Raw genomic sequence first — 15,163 nt, 5'->3', positions numbered from 1 at the left:
AGCAGAAAAATCTGATGTTTGTACGAGTTACACGAACTCTCAGATAGGTGTGCACAACCGCCAACGTACGCCATCTGCCGCAGACAATGGGCTGTCACATCCCTCGCACCGTTTACGGCTACAGTACGAAGAACATCATCTTGATTTTGTTTGAATCAATGCTGCGCGGATTAATTTATCTTGATAACATTTTGATGAGTCAACCTTTCCACTGAGAACACAACATGAGCTAATCTACATGGCATAAATCTGCGCAGAAATATAACCACAGGAAACGCTAGGAGTGTTTATATGCAGCGCTATGCAGCTGTGTTGGAAATATCGGGTCAGTTGCAGCAACGGCCCAATTTCGCCACCATCTGGCCAGAATAGGAAGTGACGTATATTTGAGAGACTGATTCAGTTACTGGGTTTGATCATACGACCGTTTGGAACGTATTCTCTTTCCGAGAAAAGGTAAAATGTAAATAAGCAAAAATGAAATAAAGGGAGAATTAGAATATTTAAACGAACAATGATATTGTGGAACAACATTGTGAAAACAGCGCTGAAATACTTTCCTAAACAGTTTTGCAAAATTTAGCAGATGGGAAGATAATGGCAGTAGAATGGATTGAGTATTGCTTTCTCAATAATGTAAATTAACTGTGGGCGTTGGGATGAGGTAGTGATAATCTGCATGAATATGCGATGGAAAACCTGGAGTTTTCAGGCGATGTCTAACGGGCTTTCCCGGATTTAGGAAAGCGGATCTCTCCTGCCCCTTCCTTCATAAAAAAGAGAATTCAGGAGAGAGGCGGGGTTTCAGAGGTCAAAGTTTTGCTAAGGGAAAAAGTAAGAGAAAGAGGGATGACAACAACTTTTTGAACATTGAAAGATCACCTTTTCCAGGTATTGACACTTTTGTGTTTGGCCTGCATGCATAATCATATTTGAATTCTGAGTCAGAGCAATTTAAAAAAAAACTTACGTGTACGAATAAAATCACATATCCACGATTTCTCGTTTGATATCTGCTTCCAAAACACATGAAATTGGTTCAGCTAAATTATGGAACATGTTATACTTTTACTCAATATCACTGTTCACGACATCTTTTGATGTGGTGTACAATGCTAATCAAAATACAATCGTTCAACAACGGAAAGTGCATGGACATACATATCTCGGCGTGCAGGAAATCACGAGTTATTCACACGCGGAGGACACGGGGATCCGTGCTGATAAATTATGGGAGAAATGCGTTGTGTTTCCTTTAGTCAATCAGGCCGACACTGAAATATATCCTTTGTGTCAAAACCGACTCTTCATACTAAAGCCAGCTAACTTTAATACTGTTTGTGAGAATTCAGCACACAAAGTGGGCGATCAGCTGCCAACATTGATGACTTCGCGTAGTTTTCAGAATTATCGTTAAAACAAGACAACAGATTAGATGTTACAATATTGCGTCTACACTACAGATTCATAGCGATAACAGAAAAGACAGCGTCAAGACCACGACGTCAGTAGAGAGACTGAGAATTGGCTGGTGAGTTTTTGAAAGTTGGAGCGCAGTTATTCCATGTATTGGTACAATGTAATGAACACCGTACATTACACGTGTATTGTGATTATTGTTGTTCTTTATCGTTGTTGTTTATTTTGTAAAATTAATAATACTGCATCCTGTGCGAACTCGTGATGCAGTTGGACTCACTTTTAGACTTCGGCCTATTTTATAAATAGCCAAGACAAAATTAATTATTACAATCGGGAACGGGGGAGCAAATACACTTAACATCATCATCGTAGGCTGTGAGGATATAATTTTGTGTGAGGATCGAAGATAAAGAGGGATCGATATAAAGTAGAATAAGGGCGCACATAACATATCAGGTATATTCTATATGGTATATTTTACCAATTACCTATAGCCTGCTCTCCGCCCTCTGAGAGGATGAATTAGACTTTGGGTATTGAGCACACCAAGTCATCTCATTAGAATCGGACGGAGCGGAGTTGCCAAAGCCAATCGGAAGCTGACGATTGTGACCATAAATATCGAAACACTTCTGTTCCTGCGTCGTTGCAACATAATATTTGTGGTATATAAGACTGAGAATTTGTAAGCTGCAGTATTCAGCGCCTTGATGTCTTCATTCATGCGGTGACTGATTTAGTAAGTAGCGATTCTCTTTGTCGGGGGTATGGTGGAATCAAGACAGTCTTGGACTGAGTAGTTCATATTTTATATACCTGAGATGTGAATAGCCCTGGTTGTAGTTCCACTCTGCTGACAGACTTTAGTTTGGCCTGAGATGCCGCTTTTCTGTTAATGGTGTAGCCTGGCCATTGAGAGGTGCTGTTGGATGTGCTAAGTGGTGAGTGCCACTTTCCTGCTCTATGCAGAGCAGTCTTTACATTGTTTCAACTTCTTCTTATCATTTCCAGCAACAAAGTAATCTATATAAATCTGTATAAATATGTTGGTTCATGGAAGGTATTGACAGTACATGATAGCTGCACCCATCAAGAAGTGTTAATTTTTCTGTTAAAAACTGACACTTTCTTCTTTTCTTGGGCCTTTAGGAAAGAAGTGTGACTTCAGCAAACCTCCAAGGGCAGCCAAGATGTCTCGGTACCTGAGACACTTCACAGCGGTGGGTGATGATGAGCACAGTATCGCCCAGTGGCAGGAGGAAGAACTGCATGAGGCCAGTGAAGAGCTGGAGCCAGCCACGGGCCAGGCCCAACAGCCTATCACCTTCCGAGACTCCCTGCGCAAGTTGTTCAGCTCTGATAAATTCCAGGTGACAAGACCACCATAGACACAGAGATTAAGCACCATCCTCAGCACCATGTCCTCGGATGTGTCCTTATCGCTGTGATCCAGTCAGGCCTTAATCAGGGAGTAACTGATGAGAGGTTACCCAGTCAGGAGCTGGAAAATGTGACATTGAAAAGGCTCTTGTTCAGTTATAACTGTAGTATTGTGGGAAAAGTCTGTCAAATTGTTCTCTCTGGTCAGATCTCTGTGGTGTGTCTGGTGGTCCTGGATGCTGTATTTGTGCTGTGTGAGCTGCTCATGGACCTGTCCATCATCAAAGCAGATCAAGGGAGGATCGCTCCACAGGTAAGGCCAAAAAAACTTGAACATGTAAATCATGCTCCACTTTGCTCTTTATCTCTGCAAAGCACCTTGCCCATGGTTGTGCACCATGGATTTATTGTTGCAAATGTTTATATAATTGATGGAAATTCTAGGTCCCCCAGGACACATATATACAAATGACAAAATAAACAAGTGGAGTTAGACTGTGAGGTCCCTCTCCTCATTGCTCTCCAGGTGTTTCATTACCTGAGCTTGGCACTTCTCACCTTCTTCATGGTGGAGCTGGCAGGCAAGCTCTTCGCATACCGGCTCGAGTTCTTCAGGCACAAGTTCGAGGTGTTCGACGGGGTGGTGGTCATTGTGTCCTTTGTGCTGGACATTGTGTACGTGTCCAGTGAGGATGCCTTTGATGGCATGGGCCTCCTCATCCTGCTCAGGCTCTGGAGGGTGGCTAGAATCGTTAATGGTGAGAATCCACAACCTTTTTCCTTCACCTCCCCTTCCTTTTTATCAGTGGAATGATCAATTGTTGTCTAGGCATTCCAAATACTCTGAACATTCCATCTGATGTATATAGGGGAACCATACACTTAGTTAACACTGGAGATAATTCCACCCAGATGAAGCTGTTTACAATGAAATCAGATAAAATCTATCAGGAGAGAAAGGGTGGTCTTCAGTTTTACATTAACAGCCCAGAGCTGAGGGTTAATATACCTGTGTGATACAAAAACCTAAACAACCACAGAACCAGATAAGTAAAGACATCCGCCACAATTGATGAGTATTGACAGTATGACTGCTTGTTTTCTGGCCTGAAGCCAAACCACCATGATGTAATGGTAACAGTCTTCTCAGTATTTTTGGCTATCATTAGTTACTGCTTCTCTCCCCTCTCATTAATATCCATGATTAATTTAAGTTTCAGTAATAGACTCTTAAAGCTTTAATAATGGGTATTGAAAGACTCCACAAACTTTGCATATGCAGGAATGTCAGACTGGGAACAGTCATTTATGCAGCACAACTACTTCTTCCTCTTCCTGCATGCTTTTTGTAGGGTCTAGAGCAGTCTGCTTAAAAAATGCAGCCCCAGAATCACAAAAGACAAAGTCCAAATCCACACTCAAGCTGATTTGTTTATTTAAAATGATTTCAGGGACTCCCAGGTGGCTCAGCTGGCTGAGGCACTTGTTCCATGACCCTGAATCATCTCTCACGTAGCGGATGGAATTGGAATTACGGTTGCATAAACTAAGCCTGGACCTGTTTTTGTAGGCATTCTGGTCTCAGTGAAGAGCCGTGCACATCACAAAGTCCAGAAGCTGAAGGAGACCAACGATCACTTAGTCCAGCAAGTCAGCGACCTCCAGCAGCTCAACTCCAGAATGGTGAGTTTCACCATTTCCAAAAGTCCCTAAAAGCCCCAGTGGTTACAAAACAGGAATAAAATGGAGAATGAGTTCCTTTTTAGGCAGAATAAAGTACGCCATACATATTGCTGGGGATCTTATGAGACATTGATGTTCAAACCCGTTATCAGATCCAAGGCGTTGACACACTAGAGGAGATCCTTTTTTTGCATGAGGTCAAAATCTTAGGCATCATTTATCTAACTGGAATGCTTGCTTCCAGTGTAGCACCAGCATTAAGAGAGCAAATTTATCCCTGGGAAATCAGTTTCCACCTAGCAAGTAGTTCTCCACACTACTAGTCACAACAGACAGAGATGTGACTCCTGACCACAAAATGATGTTCATGGATAATTTGTGAATTTACTTTTGTGGAGCCAAAATCAATGGTTGTGTTTTTAATATTTGTCAGTATAGGTCTAATTTTGTTCTGCTGAAGCTCAACATTTAAATGCATTTTTATTTTGCCCTGTTTCTTCCTTTCTCTGCCACAGGAACAAGAAAACACCAGATTGCGTACACTTCTCAAACAGCATGGGATTGAGTTCTGATGCCTGGTGGGGAAGTGGGCAGCTTTCGTTTATTTCTGTCAATGCAAAAGGTCATCAGATCCCCTCTTCGATAGGAAGTTGGGTATGTACTTAGGGCATATACTTGTGTACTGGTGTGCCAGTATTACAGTGTACAACAGAAAGCTGATTTTTTAAATGAAATACAGTGCAATGCATTTGGATGGTCTGGTCTGTGAGGGAGGACAGCAGTTCAGACTGTCCTACACCAGCACAAGGCACAGACGAAATGTCACATATTCCAGGGAAAAGCTTGTTGATAACCTACATTTTCATTTCCTTAACCCCCCTTTACCTCTGTAACACATGTGACAGTCATCTTAGGTTAGATTCTAGATTAATCTAGAATTAATCATTCCATCAAGGTTAATCCAGTGCTGTCTTTAACTGTAGTATCTTCCAGCTGTGTGGGGTTTCCCATGGATACCCATCAAATACCAAAGCCGTATGAAAACATTCATCAGCTACAGTCTTTAGTTATTTGAGCCTTAGCTATATACAAACATTTTGTAAGAAATACCACGATGCACCGTATAAATCACTGCAAGTCACTTTGCTTGGAGAAAAACAATATTCAGCCTTGCGTGTATTACATTTATTCTACATTTCTGTAAGGAAGCTCTATCTCTATGAATTATCCTTCACTTCTGTGACTGAGGATGAGTTTACTGGCATATTTACTGTATAATAAACATTTAAAAGAACATCTACTCTGTGCCTTTTTTGAGACCACTTTTATGTCAATAAGAACAATTAAAATATGGTCAAGGACTGCAATTTATAAAACAACAACCTTTATTAAAATGGTATCAAAACAATCTTGAACAAAACAATTGACATATAGTATTTACACATATTGATTTATAAATAAATTGGAAAGTATGCTGAAAGTAGAAAGTCCTAGTATTTCATTATAAAAGGAAATGTTTTGAATACCTTTGTTAGTGCATGTGACAATTTCCAGAATTTCTACCCAAGTAGTGAGAATTTTAAGAAACTAGGTCTTGCTCACAGTCTCCATTAATCAGTTATTTTGTTTTCCCTCAGAAATATCAGAGATTATTGAAATCTGTTTTGGACAGTGGCATGTTATGTTCTGGTCATGATACTCTTGTCAGTAAAACTAAATCCATTTGAAGATGCCTGACATCTCGAGCATATTCAAAGTACCTTTACAACAAGCAAAGCAACTTTTTAGGTGCCATAGCTGCTTTCTATCTCCCAATAGCTGATCTAGGATCAACTGCTCTACCCCTAATCCTTATCTCAATCATTTTATGTAATCTATGGAAGGTAAATTGGGATCAGTCCACATTTCACTGTGGGGCCAGATTTCAGCAGAGAAAGACCGTAGCTAGGGAATGCAAATCGCAGACTGTCAGGCGTTTCCCAGCCCCAGTCCTATGGAAAGCCCCTGTACCCTGCCTTTTCATTCTCAATGAGCTCGGGAGTGTTTGGGTTTGTTTGATCCTCCAGGACCAGAGCTGGTTAACTCCTCCTGTAAAAGAGGTGAAGCTTCGCGTGCAACCTAAAGGTTGGCTCATCATGTGCGATTAGTGACCGCACTGATTTAGACTGGTGCGTTTTTCACTCTGGACAGGAAACATTTTTTTAAGTGGTTCAAGCAAGTCATTGTGTTTCTGTTGCCCAACACTGGTGGTTTCCCTGTCCCTGTGAGGAGGCACTCACTAGGGCTGCTGTCCCAGCCCCCCATCAGACAAAAGGGAAGAAGAAGTCGTAGGGCAGTTTTGCATCGATGGTTGGAGCGGCTCTGTATCCTGGCTGGGCGGCGGCCGACACATCAATAAAGGTGACTGAGGTGGAGATGAAGAGGATTCCCCCACCACCTGAGAGAGAACTCTGGGGACAGACAGAGGGAGGACAGGGTCAAGACGTTACCTGATCAGTTGCATGCAAAATTTCTCTCTTTTTTTTTTTTTTAAGGTTGGTCAACCAAGGCTCATACGCAACTTGTTTTTTCATTGCACAAGTTCTCATGGCACTAAGTAACAGACTCACAGTCGACAGTACATCCAACTAAATGCTGCTTGTTTACATTCAAACAAATATATTCTCTGGGGTTACTTGGAAACTTGGAAAAAATTGCATTGCAATGCAGCTGCTTATAAATGATATCATGTACACAGTGTACTGATATCATTTCTAAAGCACAACTCATGATGTTCCTTAAGCAGGACAGAGTGTTTGTTGCAAGGTGAAAGACGCCTTACCAGGCTACTGGTGTTGGTTTGAATTACTTCAGTGACATTCACTATCTGTGCCTGGGGGTTCACCAGAGAGCCATACTTCGTCCATTTCACCTCAAGGTCTAAAGACAGAGGTACACTGCAACTTGTGTCCTGCGAAAACAGTGGGAATCAATCAGATTCATGACAGGAAGTACAGATTTACAACCAGAATAAACAGCTATACTATATGGACAAAAGTATTTGGACGCCTGACCATTACACCAACAGGGACTGTAATGACATTGTATTCAAATACATATACTTTAACATGGAGTTGGTCCCCCTTTTGCAGTTATAACAGCTTCCACTCTTCTTGGAAGGCTTTTCACAAGATTTTGGAGTGTTTCTGTGGCAATTTATGCCCATTCATTCTGTAGAGAATTTATGAGGTCAGGCACTGATGTTGGACGAGAAGGCCTGGCTCGCAATCTCCGTTCCAGTTCATCCCAAAGGTGCTCGACGGGGTTCAGGTCAGGGCTCTGTGCGGGCCAGTCAAGTTCTTCCACACCGAACTCATCAAACCATGTCTTTATAGTCCTTGTTTTGTGCACTGGGGCACAGTCATGTTGGAATAGAAAAGGGCCTTCCCCAAACTGTTGCCACAAAGTTGGAAGCATAGCATTGTCAAAAATGTCTTGGTATGCTGAAGCATTAAGATTGCCCTTCACTGGAGATAAGGGGCCTAGCCCAAACCCTGAAAAACAGGTGTGGCCAAATACTTTTGTTCATATAATGTATGAAGACTCTCACACATGCACACCTTCACACAGCTAAATGGCTTCAGCTTGAATGAAAATGACACTCTCAATGCACAGCAGCTGGAACCATTCCACATTTTACTATATGCTGGAATGGCTTAAACTGGTGCAGTCATTACTCTGTATGTAACTTTCATCATTTGAAAGATTACAATTGCTTGGTATTTTTCATATGACTTAACTTCTGTTTTCCAGCTGTTTCTTGTTTGTCTCTGTAATTATGACTCTAGAAATTCATCAAATGGAAAAAGGGGAAGACCTCTAATGTCCTCAAACACTCCTGTTAATGCAGAACACACTTCACTACTTCTTGGGTACACATCCAAGATTTAGAGAAGAAAGCAGAAATACTATTTAACCATTAAATTGGTTGTGTTACAGATTAAACCATGTGTTAAACTATTAAATAGGCTGTTTACTGATATTAGTCTTTTTTCCTGGATCAGCACCTGACATACAGATAGAGCTTGCTCACCGTTGATGTGGTTTGGCTCTTTATCTGCACCCAATCCATGACAGCGTTAGCTGGGGAGTTCCCAAAAGAGGCAACGTATCCTGGGAAGTCTGTTCCTCTCAGCACCCTGAGAATCAGCTCTGACACCAGCGAGCAGTTAGCAGATTCTTCAAACCTTAGAGGGATGAGGGAGGTCTTTAGTTCCATTATACAAGTCTGTCTTAGCTTCATCTTCATATCATTTTAAATGTATCAGTATGAAAGCACTTCACTGTCAATGTCAAAGTGTCAGCACCTCAGCATCAGTGTGAAAGCATCAGTACCTCAGTGTTAGTGTGAAAGAGTCAGTACTTCAGTGAGAGCATGACAGTATCAGTCTCTCAGTGTTAGTGTGAAAGTGTCACCGCTGTGATGCAAGTACCATGCTGCCTCACCTCAGGGTGCAGCCAGAAACCATGTTCACCCCAAACAGGACAGGGACGCGTGGCCCTATGGCCCCCAGGCAGTCCTGCTGAGCGCCAGAGCGAAGGAGAGTCAGGCCGCCATTCCTGTCAGCACTCCGAACAATGCCAGTGCAAGGGACCGTTAGGGATACAAACAAGCCACTTTGCACCAGAGACCTTCAACTGAAGACCAAGCTTCAGTCTTAGCACATATCCTAATCCAGGGCAATTTAAAACCTCACATTCTAGATATTATCTATTTACACATCCGGACGTTTACTAAAGCCATTCAGGGCAGAGACATTGTTTTAATGCCATTTTTGGGAAACTGCCATTTTATGCAGACTGGATATTAATGTCACATTGATACAGGCATAAGCATGAGATCAACCTTTACTGCCTCATATAATATTCTGCCTTATATACTCAGGTGTGGTGTAGTGGTTAAGGAATTAGGTTTGTAAGCTAAACCTCCCTACTGAAAGGATATTCTGCCATTCTTGATCCAGCCACAAGAGGGAGCCCAACCACGTAGCCAGGATTGCCGCTTGAAGGGAGCACAGCAGGTGCTGCACTCTCCTGCAGAATAACATAAGCAATTTATGTTATTTACAGATTTACAGATGAAACATCTTGTTTTTCAGGGGGGTCCTGTAAAACACAAAATTAATACAGAGTAATACAAAGAGAATGTGGTAAGATAATAAAGCACCTCAAACACCGTAATACAGAAAAACAGTCAAATTAAATAAAGCAGGCAAATAAAAACAGTAAATGAAACAGGATGTATCAATAATTACAACTGCAGCATGTTATAGCAAGAACATTTTGTCTCTACAAAATATTACAAGATTTTTTCAAATGTAGTAATATAATAGCAATGGAATGGATTCCATCCTAAATGGTTTGGTGATCCATTCAGGAGCCACACACATGACCCAAACAATGCAGCTGCTTTGAAACGCTGTGAAAATAAATGAGAGCAGAAGTCACATCACACCTGCACAAACACGACCCCAAACTCCTGCTGAATCGGCAGCATGCTTCCGTCTACCGCGCCCAGGACAAGCGAGGCCGCGGTGCTCACAATCGTCCCCGTCTCTCCGTATGTGATAATGTAACTCGCCTGTGGGTACCAGGCAAGAAAACGTCGTTCAGACAGTACTGCGGATAGTCTCAATCACAAGCACCCGACCCCCAGCTCCACTTGCAATACTGTTTAATTAACCAACTATGTTTTTACCCAGCCTTTATTTAAGCAATAAAGAAGATGAACTGAACTAATTTCTCATTTACAGTGACCTGGGAAGCAAGCCAGGTTAGGAATACAATTAACAATCATGGGGAAATTCCATAGCCAGGATTAGAGAACCATTTTGGAAACTGAGCAGGGCACTGGGGTTAACACCCTTACTCTTTCAATAGGTGCCATGGGTGTTGCTTTAATTAAATACAGCACACTACAATGTAGCGGCACCTACTGGAGGATAGGTGCTAATCCACTGAACCCGCAGAATGCCTGAGAACAGTGAGACCAGTAACCCCTACTGACATACCCACCTTTATCCCCAGAGGAACAAAGCCAATTCGTTCTGCCACTGTGGGCTCCCAGTCATTATTGGTTGATGACATGGCTGGGATTGAACCAGCTTGCATTCAAGGCGAATGCCTTAACCCCTGAGCTACTCAGGAGCTCACCGCTGGACGCTTAACTGAAACCTGAACGGGCCCTCCTTACCTGCAGCACCACGTTATTACAAACAGAGTCGTTTTCTCCAAGCATCGGCCCAAAGCTGGACCCATCTGTGGTGTTCAAAAGGGTTCTGGTGCCATCCAGGGCCTGCAGCACGATGGAGGTCACATCCACAGCAACCTGCCCAAGGTAAACAAAAACCAGTGGGGTGTGGCCACATGACCCACACTTTCATCCCTGTCCAGTTACTAATCTGAGAACTGACATAACACACTTTTATGTTGTGTTTGTCATATTTCACTACATTCTTTGAGATTTCTTATAGCTGGTTATGACAGGGTTTTTCTTCCATTTACTCTTTTGCAGAAGTGAAAGTGTGATAGCTAATTTACAAAGTCAGTTTTTGGAAAATGGAGGTGTGGGTTAATTTTTTCCATCCTCTTTTGTAGTATCACCTGAGCTGCTACCTGGGCTCACATTGCCTAAAAGCTAAAAGACTAAAATCTAAAATCCCTGCAAGGACTCTTTGTTTTTAATGATCCTTTCTTCAGCTAGTATTCTCTCTGATATTTCTGTTATACAACATGTTTAACACCACAAAGGTGACTGAAATAAACAGGAAATCATGACTTACTGTGGTGTTTTCTGTTTTATCCTGGAAAAAAAACACAAAAAAAATAGTTCAGACACACAACAAGAAAAGCCCACAGTGATCTCTCTAATGTTTATGTTAGAGCCGGGAGTATCCACAGGGTGTTTCCTTTGTCTGTGATGTGTAGCAAGGAGATCCTTAGGACTAAAGCCTGTCCTTTTTTATTAACCTAAAAACATCAACATAAAATATGGCTTCCCTGCTATTGTCCAAGCCTTTAAGCAAAAAAAAAAGGTCTCCACAGGGAGGAAGAGACAGGGAGGAGAAAGAGCAGAGGTGTAATGATGGAAGGGGAGACGATGTGGAGAAAGGGTGGAGTCATGGTGAGGTGGAGAAAGGGAGGAGTCATGACGAGGTGGGGCGGCAGTCCTCACTCACAGAGAAGATGCTGAAGCTGGTGTACATCTGCAGGCTGAGCGATGGCATTGTGGTGCAGTCCTGTGCCAAAAGAAAGGGCCGTGTGCAGCTGGTGGTCCGGTCCTCCAGGAACGCTTGAAAAACCCCGAAAAGTTGAAGGATTACGACAGATGCACTTACTGCAGTATTGACTTATAGAGATGTATACCATCATGAGCTACATCTTGTCTTAGAACCATTCAGAAGGGGGGTTTTGTGAAAAGCGTGGAAGTAACAAAAAAGACGAAGACTACCATAATTCTCTGCAAAGGACTTGTTACACACATAGTTAATTTAGCAAGCATACCAGCAGGGTTTGCATCTGAGCAGTGGGCAGTGCCTGCAGGTGCTGGCAGCCGGAAGAATCCTCTTTCCCCGCTCTCTTCCTGTGTCCAAATGACATCAGCATACTGAGAGATGGAGACAGGAAAAAGGTGACATGCGGCAGAAAATTAGAACAGGTGGCATGATGTTGAGCACTGTCATCAAAGTAGGTCTTACATTAGTATATTGTGTCAGCTGTCCATCTTTTGAGAATTTAAAGTCACAGTGTGCATGTGTATATACCAGTATACATACACAGTATACATATACAAATACATAATAGGCTATACAGCATGATCTTTGGTCAATTTAAAATATAATTCTTCTTAGGATGCTGCTGTGGTTCTGGAACTCTTGAAAAGGCAGCTGCCCTGGAGACCCACAGGCTGCACAAAACAGCCAGTCAGACAGGAGTGCTAAATATTAGAACACCCAAATGTTTCTGAGGAGGACCTGCATTCTAGCAATAATGCATTACCTAAAGCCAGAGTGCTTGTCCTACACTGAACTGTTATGCTGTTTTTCCATTTACTTTTCAAAATGTCATATTTTCTTTGATTTCCATAAGACAGTGTAAGTGCCACTCCATGATTACACACAACACCTCTTAAAACAGACAGAAGATAATCTCTAATAAGGGTGTATTGTATGCGCTTTAATCTTATTGATTCTACTGTTACTGTCTAGCCCATGTCCTACATGTGTATCGATTCAGGAATGCCTCATTAGATGAGACTTTTTAGAAGTCAGACTGTTTAAAAGTTACAATCCATCTTCTTATTCAGTAACTATGACAACACTGGCAACAGAGTAAATACTTCACGGGGCCTCACCATGTACCCTGGTGAGACTTGCAGGGCCACTTGGTTCAATGTGCCCCCATCGCCAATGGAGGCAAAAGAGAACCCTGCAAACTGCTGGAAGAGGCCATCAAAGTTCCCATCAGTGGGTACCTCTGGAGTACCGAAGGACAGCCCTGCCTTGTCTGCATTGGAAGGAAAAAATCCTGAGATTAATCAGATCAATTAATATTCAGTTACAGACAGAAGAACAACTACATTAATCAACTGACTCCACTTCTAGGTCATTTCAACTAGTGAAGGTGAACAGTTTATCCTGTCAGCTGCAATAATTACAGACTACAGGCTAATGACAGGAAGACATTGTAATCGATGGGGATACCAGGTTGTCAATCACTGCCGCATATGAACAAAAAAGACTTTGTTCTTCACACCAAGACACTATGATTTGTACAAATCAGTAAGTGATGAATAACCCACAGTAATTCCATCCCCTTTTGGCTTTTTTGAACCCTGTGATTACTTTCAAAGCCAGGGCATTACCAACCACTATGGCAAACATTTACTTATGATATGCATGATATGCAAATTTGTAATAAAAAGACACACATGGACATTTTGTTTTCCAGATAGTGTGTGCTGATGAGTTAAATAGGGGATGTGCCAACTCTGTGCTGAAACTGTATGTTTGGAATGAAGCTAGTCAGCACTCCTCTGTAAACTGACTACAGTACAGTACCATATAATCCAATTAATGAATTTGTTTTGGCGATGGTTGTCTTTCCTGTGCTTTTTATGTTAGTCTTCCTGCATCAGTCCATGTACCAAACAAATAAACAAGCAAATGAATCAGAGAAGTATAGACACCACTTACAGTTGGCTCTCTGTATGCACAAGATGTTTGGGTTTACTTCCTGCGTGACAGAGGTCTGCACGCGTGCCCAGCCGTCTGCAGTAGTGCTGAGCGAGTACTGGACAGTGTCTTGACTGCATAACTGTGGGTCTGCACTGAAATAATTAAAGATGGTATTTAATTTGAGTTTTAAGGCTGTCAGGTACACTCACTGAATACAATACACGTAAAAGTACTCTGTGCCTGGGGGTGGTCACAAATAACACGGAAAATGTGGGTGATCATTATGTACTGCCACATACGATCAGTGATCCAGCTAACGCAATAAGCAGTCGAAACAACCTCAGTCAGTCAGTCTTTAAACGAAAGACACTGCGTATTATTATTCTGTAGTCTATTTTTACTTTCGGCATGACTGCAACACACTTGCGCTCTGCACAGAACCCCGATCACCAAGTAGCATGATATAGCATGTGGGAGACACTTTATCTTTGGAACATTATTCCGGCCTTAGAGCACTGAAATGCATATCACAGGCATGCAGTTTCCGTCTGACTAATTTAAAAGAAATGGCAGAGAAACTTGCACGAGCTTTTCCACTGAACACGAAGTGAAAAGTTTGAAGTCCCCGACGCAATCCCTGTCGCAGCAGCAGTTGACGTCACACTGTCCCTCCAGCAAATTGCACGGGCAGAGTCTGGAAACTGTAGACGACGAGGATATAATTAGCTAGTTAGCTAACAAGCTATATATGCACACTGAGGTCACATTCAGCGTAAATAAGAAAGCAAATTTCAAACAACGTCACATCTATCAAGGCGATACAAACCAAAATAAGTACAAATGTAGCTAACGAGCTAACGAGTCATTGGAGTGACACTGACACTAGCATCTTACCGTCTGTAACAGGAGGAGGAAGGGAACCGGAGAGCGGCAAAGGTTGGGACCCAGAAATCGAAGGAGTGGTGTGCGTGATTGTGGTGGTCGTTTCGGGTGACGAATTTACGTCTGTGGTCGTAAAGATTTCAGTGCCTACCTCAGGCGGTCCGGTTATACCCGGATACCCTGTGGTTGATGCGTCTGGCAAAGTTTCAGGTGTCACTGGCAAAGAAGCGGTTGAGGCATCTTCCGGCCTCGTGTTATTAAAAAGTGCATTTATATCGGTAACTGATTCATTGTCGCTCGCGGTTGTTGAGTTAAAATAGCTTATTTTTGCATTCGCGTTTAAAATGGCATTCCCAGAACAACTGAAAACGCAGATCCACAACCATACATCCATCGTCCCTAGTAACAGTCTAGCGTTTGCAGTATCCAGGAGTACAGCTGGGCATTCTGGGAGCAAAACAAAAACGTTTATTGTAATATATTATCATATGTAGCTAACACGTTTCTTATAAATTGTAAATTTCATATATTAATATTATAATAGTTGAATTAACTTTAAATTAGATATCGAATTCAATATT

The 15,163-nt window shown here is 42.1% G+C and overlaps 2 protein-coding genes across 4 annotated transcripts; one reads left to right on the top strand and one right to left on the bottom strand.

Annotated features, from left to right (window-relative positions):
* Window positions 1–833: 833 nt before the first annotated feature.
* On the top strand, window positions 834–5,057 carry hvcn1 (hydrogen voltage-gated channel 1). Of its 3 annotated transcripts, none has more exons than XM_036529931.1 (6): window positions 834–891; window positions 2,572–2,792; window positions 3,011–3,115; window positions 3,329–3,560; window positions 4,373–4,485; window positions 5,001–5,057. In XM_036529931.1, exons 2-6 carry the CDS (start codon window positions 2,613–2,615, stop codon window positions 5,055–5,057), a joined length of 687 nt encoding a protein of 228 aa, XP_036385824.1. In that variant the 5' UTR covers window positions 834–891; window positions 2,572–2,612. The 3 variants fall into 3 exon arrangements, with proteins under 3 accessions (XP_036385824.1, XP_036385825.1, XP_036385826.1); XM_036529932.1 differs by lacking the exon at window positions 834–891 and adding an exon at window positions 1,275–1,531; XM_036529933.1 differs by lacking the exon at window positions 834–891 and adding an exon at window positions 2,107–2,161.
* Window positions 5,058–6,027: 970 nt separating this feature from the next.
* Window positions 6,028–14,999, bottom strand: LOC118777507 (tectonic-1-like). Its single transcript, XM_036528513.1, has 14 exons — window positions 14,595–14,999; window positions 14,284–14,401; window positions 13,719–13,852; window positions 12,878–13,029; window positions 12,028–12,130; window positions 11,703–11,815; window positions 11,307–11,327; window positions 10,718–10,852; window positions 9,980–10,105; window positions 9,470–9,558; window positions 8,971–9,108; window positions 8,558–8,711; window positions 7,307–7,435; window positions 6,028–6,935 (listed from the first exon to the last, which is right to left on the bottom strand). Exons 1-14 carry the CDS (start codon window positions 14,974–14,976, stop codon window positions 6,789–6,791), a joined length of 1,941 nt encoding a protein of 646 aa, XP_036384406.1. The 5' UTR covers window positions 14,977–14,999; the 3' UTR covers window positions 6,028–6,788.
* Window positions 15,000–15,163: the final 164 nt, after the last annotated feature.

Source organism: Megalops cyprinoides, chromosome 5 (genome assembly GCF_013368585.1).
Source record: "Megalops cyprinoides isolate fMegCyp1 chromosome 5, fMegCyp1.pri, whole genome shotgun sequence".
In the NCBI taxonomy this organism is placed as follows: Eukaryota; Metazoa; Chordata; class Actinopteri; order Elopiformes; family Megalopidae; genus Megalops; species Megalops cyprinoides.
The sequence above is the reverse complement of the archived record's forward strand: the minus strand, read 5'-3'. Positions and strand labels throughout refer to the sequence as shown.